Raw genomic sequence first — 8,703 nt, forward strand, 5'->3', positions numbered from 1 at the left:
TTAGGTTTGGTGAGTTGCCGTTGGTTTCTTACGTACAGGGAAACTCATACACAACGCACGTGTCCGCAAAAATAATGCCCAACAGCGGGAGGGCTTCTAATGTCCTGGCCCCACTGGTGGACCTCCTGGTGGCACCTGGTATTTCTGGCCACTGTGTGATACAGAGTGTTGGACTGGATGGGCCTTTGGCCTGATCCAACATTGGCTCCTCTTATGTTCTTACATTCTTATGCTCGTGGTTCTTAATAGTCATATAGCGGCAGCGGCCAGTGTCGAACATTCTCTGATCGCAGTCAGCTCTCGGTGTTAATCGGATGTCCCTGCAGGATTCGGTATTCTTTAAGGCTGTTGATGGCAGTTTTCAGGGTCCAGGGCCCTCTCCCTTTTACCGACCGATGTTTCTTCATTGGTGGTGGCGGCTCCCAACTGTACAGGGAAGTGGCTGGTTTTGCCCGTTTGCAGGTTGGCACCCACAGAAGGCCCTGTGTATTTTTTTTTTAATCCTGCTCTTGTTTGGAAATCATGGGTGGGGTGGCCGTGCCTCGCCTCCCCTCCCCTCCCACTGCCTGAAAACGTTGCTTTCAGCAGCTGCTTTGAAAACCAAAATGTCTGGAAGCGGGAAAACTAATAGGGGCCAAAGAGAACCGCAAGCCAGCCTCTGGAACAAGGAAGGTTTTCCATCTCAGAGCTCTGAGAGTGACTCCAGGGTCTTTTCTGACAGGTGGGCTCCTCCCGAAGGAAAGCGCTCCTCCGCTAGTGGACCAGGGGGACAGGATCCAACGCATTGTTTTGTGTTTGTGTTAAGAGCCGTCGAGTTGCTTCTGACATAGGGCGACCCTATGAATTAAGGTAAAGGTTTCCCTTGCTCGAAAGCCAGTCGAATCCGACTCTAGGGTTGCGGTGCTCATCTCCGTTTCCAAGCCGACGAGCCAGCGCTGTCCGAAGATGTTTCCGTGGTCATGTGGTCGGCATGACTAAACACCAAGGCGCACAGAACGCTGTGACCTTCCCACCGAAGTGGTACCTATTTATCTACTTGCAATTTCTTGCTTTCGAACTGCTAGGTTGGCAGGAGCTGGAACGAGAGACGGGAGCTCACTCCGTTACGTGGCACACTCGGGTCTCGAACTGCTGAACTACCGACCTTCCAGTCTGCAGTTCAGCATCTTAACTTGAGCCACCGCAGCTCCTGACCCTATGAATTAATAGCCTCCAAAACGTCCTCTCATTGACAACCTTGCTCAGGTCTTGCAAACCAAGGGCCTTGGCTTCCATTATACAGGCAATCCATCTCATGTTGGGTCTTCCTCTTTTCCTGCTGCCTTTTAACTTTTCCTAGCATTATTGTCTTTTTCAGCGACTCTTTGTCTTTTCATAATGTGATCAAAGTCCGATAGCCTCAGTTGAGCTATTTTAGCTTCTAGGGAGAGATCAGGCTTGATTTGGTTTAAGGTAAAGGTTCCCTTGCTCGAAAGCCAGTCGAGTCGGACTCTAGGGTTGCGGTGCTCATCTCCGTTTCAAAGCCGAAGAGCCAGCGCTGTCCGAAGACGTTTCCGTGGTCATGTGGCCGGCATGACTAAACACCAAGGCGCACAGAACGCTGTGACCTTCCCACCAAAGTGGTACCTGTTTATCTACTTGCAATTTCTTACTTTCGAACTGCTAGGTTGGCAGGAGCTGGAACGAGAGACGGGAGCTCCCTCCGTCATGCGGCACCCGGGTTTCGAACTGCTGAACTACTGACCTTCCACAGCCTGCAGGGTCTGAACCACTTGAGCCACCGCAGCTCCTGATTTGGTTTAGAACTCACTTATTATGCATTGTTTGCAGTGTGATATTTGCCATTTCTGGCTGGAAATCTTGTTTTTGTTTTGTTTTTTAAAAAAGTGAAAGTATGGTTTTTTTGCATTTGTTCCAGTAAGCTTGGTCTCTCTTTTGCTCCTCGGGGTAGGTAGTGGACATACCAGAAGAGCTACTGGGTGAACACGACCTGACCGTGGACTACATCCTCACCCCGACAAGAGTGGTCCGGACTGGCTGCATGCGCCCAAAGCCCCAGGGGATCCTGTGGCACAAGGTAATTCGTGTCTCCTCCAAGTCACTCAGGGGGTGGGAAAGCTCCACGGATCTCCCACTGGGAGCTCTGTGGGTCAAATACATTAATGCTGGAGAAACAAATGGCCGCACCCAGTAGGCGGGGGGGGGGATCCGTGAAGCTTTCCCAAAAAGCGACTGAACAACAACAGCAGCATAGATCCCTAGGGTTTATTATAGATCCCTAGGGTTTTTCAAATTCTGCCTTGTAGAAGATCCCCTGAAGAAGTTTAACAGTGAAATGCGTATGTTCTGAGCAGGTGCCCTTCCGCTGAGCCACAGCCCCTCCCCAACGGAGCTCTTTCCCCCTGTGAAGGGGACATCTAGGAGAAATTCCTATGAGCGAGAACAGTTTGATCATGGAGCCAGTTACTGGGGGTGGGGAGTGTGTGTGTGTGAATTCTCACTGGAGGTCTTCATGCAGAGACTGGACAGCCTTCTGCTGGGGAATTTGTAGGTCTGGCTTTCCGACATGGAGCAGGGGGTTGGGCTAGATGGTCTCTAAGACCCCTTATGGCTCTAGGGCTTTCCATGGAAGCCCAGCGGGGATCTCTTCAGTGCCGTAGTCCTCCCCCGGCCTTGGATCCAGCATTCCTGGCTCCGTCTCCCTGGCTTTGATCATCTTCCGGCTGTAGTGTCAGAATTGGGTCCCCATAAATAGTTTCTGGGGCTCTCCCAGCCTTCCTTCCCCTTCTAATCGCGAGCGATCTGGCCAAGGCCTCCTGCCCGGCCAGCAGGGAATCCTTTTATCTCGGTGCCACTTTTGACACTCTGGCAGACAGGGCGGGGGGGGGGGCCCTGCCGTGCCCCTTTATCAAAACTCTGCCTTCTTTTGCATTTCAACGCTTATCGGTGAGAGGAGGAGATTAAAGGCCGCAATCTCCCCTCTGGGCCAAGGATGCCCCGCCTCGCTCCAAAGCTCCTTCCATCTGTTCTCAGGCGTGTTAAACCACTGCAGCACAAATAAGCTGGCGTCCTTGCGGTGCCTTAAAAGACTAGGTAGGTGTGTGTATTTCAGCCACAGCTTTGGTGGATCCGTGCTCACTTCATCAGTTGCACCTGCCAAAGTGGAATGCAGTCTATGGTCCCTTTTGCTGGAATAAAATGTAGTTTCTAAGGTGCCCCCAAGACTTCTGTTTTTCTTTTTTAGCGCTCAGCGTCTCTTTTTGCAAAGGCCTGATTTTTCGAAAAACCTTTGGTTCATTTTCCGATCCTTCAAAAGCCAGCATCTCAGTAAGCAACCAATAAGAACAAACAATCGAGCTCCTCTTTATTTGATTTGATTTACGTCTTGCCTTTTCCTCCCCAGTGGGACCCAAAGCGACTTACACCGTTCTTCTTCCCTGCATTGTACCATCACAACAATCCTGTGAGCCAGTTTGGTGCAGTGGTTAAGTGCATGACTTTAACCTGGGAGAACCGAGTTTGATTCCCCACTCCTCCACTCGCAGCTGCTGGATGACCTTGGGCAAGCCATAGTTCTGGCACAGCTGTCCTTGAAAAAGAGCCATTTCTGTCAGAGCTCTCTCTCAGCCCCACCTACCTCACAGGGTGTCTGTTGTGGGGAGGGGAAGGGAAAGGAGTTTGTAAGCTGCTCTGAGACTCCAAGTGAAGGGCGGGGTATAAATCCAGTCTCCTCCTCCTCCTCCTCCTCCCCCTCCTCCTCTTCTCCTTCTCCTCCTCCTTCTCCTTGGCTCCAATGTGCATCACCTTGCACTTGGCCACATTGAACCCCATTTGCCACGCTGATGCCCACTCGCCCATCCTCGACAGATCCCTTTGGAGTGCCTTACAATCCTCCCTGGTTTGCACCACCATGAACAACTTTGTATCATTAGCAAATTTAGCCACTTCACTGCTTACTCCCAACTCCAAATCATTAATGAACAAGTTAAAAAGCATTGGACCGAGTACTGATCCTTGCGGTACCCCACTGTTTACCACCCTCCTTCTCCTTCTTCTTCTTTTTTAAATTTATTTACTTGGGATTTATATCCCGCCCTACCCAAGCGGCCCAGGGCGGCGAACAAGCGGCAACGCCGGAATAAAATATAGATTACATTAAAACATTAATACATACAAGCTAAAATGGTGCTCTACAAATCATTAAATTTCCAAGATGCATGACGTCCCTCATTGGCGGCCGATGTTGTAATAGCGTGAGCGCCAGGGGTGATGTTCCTCATCCGGGCAACATCTACCCCCTCCCAGAAACAGGGTAGATGATAAGTCAAGTCACGATGGTGGTATAGTGGCGGCGGCGGCTCCTACTCGAAAGCCTGGCGGAAGAGCTCCATCTTGCAGGCCCTGCGGAACTGTACAAGGTCCCGCAGGGCCCGGATCTCCACCGGCAGCTCGTTCCACCAGGTAGGAGAATTCCACCAGGTTTCTTCTTCTTCTTCTTCCGTGAAGTGGGTTAGACAGAGAGTGGTGTGGCTGTCCCAAGGTCACCCAGCAAACCTCCATGGCACGAGTGGGGATTCGAACCTAGGTCTCCTAACTCCTAGTCCAACATTTTAACCATTATGCCAGGCTGGCTTCTCTGCCCTCCTAGTAGAGATGTACTTCTGCCATTAAGGAATAAATAATGTTATTTACGATTGTTAATATTGTCTCATTCCACCCTGTATGCTAATCCTTGGGAGATTTCCCTTTCGGGGGAAAATAATACATTTAATTACTTCGTTTATACCCCACCTCTCTCTCTCCCAAGTGGCTTACGTTGTTCCCTTCCATTTTCTCCTCACAACAGCCCTGTCAGGTAGGGTTGGACTGACCTCCAAGTTGTGGCTGGAGTTCTGGCACATTAAACAATACTGGTCTCCAGGCACCAGTTCCCCTGGGGGGGGGAAATGGATGCTTTGGAGGGGTGGACTCCGTGGCGTCCTTCTCTGCTAAGGTCCTTCCCTTCCTCAAACTGTCCTCGCCAGACTTCCCAGGAATTTCCCAACCTGGAGCTGAGAACCCTGCGTAGCAGTCATGTTGGCCTAGGACAGTGGTGGCGAACCTACGGCACGGGTGCCAGAGGTGGCACTCGGAGCCCTCTCTGTGGGCACGCGTGCCATCGCCCCAGCCAGGCCCAGACCATCATTAAAGTGTCGAATTCTCTGCCAAATAATTTTCCCAGATTAGAGTCCACACTCCTGACCACTACAGGCCCAGAGCTCCTTAGGAGGAAGTGTGTGTGTGTGTGTGGGGGGGAATGGCCTGCAGAGTTGATTAGCAGTACAGAGCGGGCTCCAGTGCCTAAAAACAGGACAGTCTCCAAAAAGAGGAATGATCTTATAGGCAGTGCTCTCTCTCAGCTGAGGAGTCTTGTGAGCAAAAATTCTACTTTGTGAACTACTGGCATTAAAGTTGTGAGCGAGCGATTTAGCTACTGCATATATTAGTTTGCTCTGGAGCCCTCCTTCCTGAGCTAAGACAAGACTATGTGAGCCAGGCTGTGAGCTAGCTCACACTAACTCAGCTTAGAGGGAACACTGCTTAGAGGTTCTTCTTTTTTTAGGGGGGGAAATCTTCTGCCTCTGAATGTTTTCCAAAGCTGCAGCTTTTGGGAGGTCTCCTTAAGCCGTAGAGCCTTCCTGTTTTGACATAGGTGCTTGAAACCCGAGATGACAGCCCTTTCATCTCCGACAAATCCGGGATTTGCAGTCTCCTTCCAGGGACTGGGGGGAGGGGGGGGAGTACAGAACTGCCTCCCGGAGAGGGGGACCTGTTTTGCCCGCTGCCCGGATTCTGTTTTTGTTTTCCCTGCCGGCCTCATAATTCACCCTCGGAAAGCAAGAAAGCAAATTAAAGGCCTCTTTCAATAGGGAGAGTTCTCTCATTTATGGCCCCTGGGGAGCTTATTAGGCGAGTCTGTTTGCAAACAGGTTGCAAACAGGTTGCATGCGAGGGCAGGGACGGGCGGGTGTGTTGACTTGGCACTCACCACTAGTCAAGGATTTCGAAATTAGTGAAAGGCAGAATGGGAAGGATTGGCCGAACTAAGAAGACTGGGGCCTTTAAGCCTTTTGAAGGATAATCCAGGAACAGCTGCCACAATCTACAGCTCACCCCAGCTGGCACGCTGGTATCAAGGATTCCGGTGTAGTGCTTTTTGTAATCTTGGGATGCCAGCCTCCAGGTGGGACCTGGAGATCCCCTGGAATTGCAGCTCATCTCCAGCCTACAGAGATCAGTAGCTTTGAAGAGTGCAAAAGTGGGCTTGAAGCTCAACATCAAAAAACTAAGATCATGGCATCCGGCCCCATCACTCCTTGGCAAATAGAAGGGGAAGTCGTGGAAGTAGTGACAGACTTCACGTTCCTGGGATCCCAGATCACCGCAGACTGTGACTGCAGCCATGAAATTAAAAGACGCCTGCTCCTTGGGAGGAAAGCGATGGCGAACCTAAACAGCATGATAAAAAGTAGAGACATCACCCTGCCAACAAAAGTCCGCATGGTCAAAGCAATGGTATTCCCAGTAGTCATGTATGGCTGCGAGAGTTGGACTATAAGGAAGGCCGAGCGCCGAAGAATAGATTCTTTTGAACTAGGGTGCTGGAGAAGACTCTTGAGAGTCCCTTGGACTGCAAGAAGATCAAATCAGTCAATCCTAAAAGAAATCCACCCTGACTGTTCCCTGGAAGGCCAGATAATGAAACTGAAGCTCAAAGACTTTGGCCACCCAATGAGAAGGGAGCCCTCACTGGAGAAGAAGACCCTGATGCTGGGAAAGATTGAAGGCCAAAGAAGACGGGGACGGCAAAGGATGAGATGGTTAGACAGTGTCATCGGTGCAACGAACATGAAGTTGAGCAAACTTCAGAGGACGGTGGAAGACAGGAGGGCCTGGCGTGATGTGGTCCATGGGGTCGCGGAGAGTCAGACTCGACTGTGCGACTGAACAACAACAACCCTATTGCCTGCGCAGAAATGTCTTCTTGGATCATTCAGTTTTGCATAGGTTCAGGGGGGTCCCGATGTTGGTCTGAAGCAGCAGAACAAAATTTGAGTCCAGTGGCACCTTGAAGATCAACAAAGTTTTATTCTGGGCGTAAGCTTTTGTGTGCATGCACACTTCTGTGTACCTGAAGAAGTGTGTGCGTGCACACGAAAAGTTATACCCAGAATAAAATTTTGCTGCTCTTAAAGGAGCCACTGGAGTCAGACTTTGTTCTTCAGTCTTGCATAGTTTGTGGAAAGCCAAGAGAGTGGGAGGCTTCCTGACCTCTTCAGGCAGGCGGTTACACAAGGCGGGGGCCACAACCAAGCAGGTAATCGAATCATGGAGTTGGAAGGGAGCTCCCGGGCAGTGTTCCCACTAAGCTGAGTTAATGTGAGCTAGCTCGCAGTTTTTTAGCCTCCGGCTCACACATTTTTGTCTTAGCTCAGGAAGGGATGGCTCCAGAGCAAACTAATTTATGCGGCAGCCGAATCGCTCGCTCACAACTTTAATGCCAGTAGCTCACCAAGTAGAATTTTTGCTCACAAGACTCCGCAGCTTAGAGGGAGCATTGCTCCCGGGTCATCTAGTCCAACCCCCTGCACAGTGCAGGAGGTTCACAAGTAACTCCCTATCCACACTCCCAGTGACCCCTGTTCCATGCCCAGAAGGTGACCAAAAGCCTCCGGGATGTCCAGCCAAACTGGTCTTGAGAAAAATGGCTTCCTGACCCCAAAGTGGTGATCAGCATTTCCCTGAGCGTGTAAGAAAGGGCCACAAGAATTACGCACTGATGCGACCCTCCCTGCCCTCCCTTCTCATGACCTGCTTAAGTTCACAGGTCAGTTGTTGCTTTTGCCCGTTTTCAGGTTGGCACCAGCAGAGGACTGGGCTCAGATGAGCAAAGCAGCTCCCGTTTTGTGCCTGGAAGGGTTTGATTCTGTGGCCCCTAGAATGTTCTATTTATATTTATTTATTTATGTTTTAAGAACATAAGAGACGCCAATGTAGGATCAGGCCAAAGGCCCATCCAGTCCAAAAGAATTACTCACTGATGCGACCCTCCCTGCCCTCCCTTCTCATGACCTGCCTAAGTTCACAGGTCAGTTGTTGATTTTTCCCATTTTTCAGGTTGGCACCAGCAGAAGGCTATGCTCAGATGAGCAAAGCAGCTCACGTTTTGCGCCTGGAAGGGTTTGATTCTGTGGCCCCGAGAATGTTCTAAAAGGGGCTTTTCCCCTAATCTGGTGCTGATGGTCGTGAGGAGGACTATGAGGAAGGGGGTGGTGGTTAGAACAAGGCTGGATCTAACCCGGGGAGGGCAGGAAGGGGAGTAACGGTAAAGGTAAAGGTTCCCTTGCTCGAAAGCCAGTCAAGTCTGACTCTAAGGTTGCAGTGCTCATCTCCGTTTCCAAGCCGAAGAGCCAGCGCTGTCCGAAGATGTTTCTGTGGTCATGTGGCCGGCATGACTAAACGCCAAGGCGCACGGAACGCTGTTACCTTCCCACCAAAGTGGTACCTATTTATCTACTTGCAATTTCTTGCTTTCGAACTGCTAGGTTGGCAGGAGCTGGGGCCAGAGACGGGAGCTCACTCCGTCATGCGGCACACTCGGGTCTCAAACTGCTGAACTACCGACCTTCCACAGCCTGCCGTTCAGCATCTTAACCACTTGAG

General features: G+C 50.8%; 1 protein-coding gene across 1 annotated transcript in view; it reads left to right on the forward strand.

Moving 5' to 3' along the window:
- The window catches only part of MTHFSD (methenyltetrahydrofolate synthetase domain containing), a 28,318-nt gene that overhangs the window by 14,166 nt on the left and 5,449 nt on the right, over nt 1-8,703 (forward strand). The window contains exon 7 of the mRNA XM_015428270.1: nt 1,952-2,077. Coding sequence (XP_015283756.1) covers nt 1,952-2,077 — 126 coding nt within the window. The remainder of the gene's footprint in view (nt 1-1,951; nt 2,078-8,703) is intronic.

Source organism: Gekko japonicus, unplaced genomic scaffold, assembly GCF_001447785.1.
Source record: "Gekko japonicus isolate JY-2015 unplaced genomic scaffold, Gekko_japonicus_V1.1 scaffold2443, whole genome shotgun sequence".
Classification (NCBI taxonomy): Eukaryota; Metazoa; Chordata; class Lepidosauria; order Squamata; family Gekkonidae; genus Gekko; species Gekko japonicus.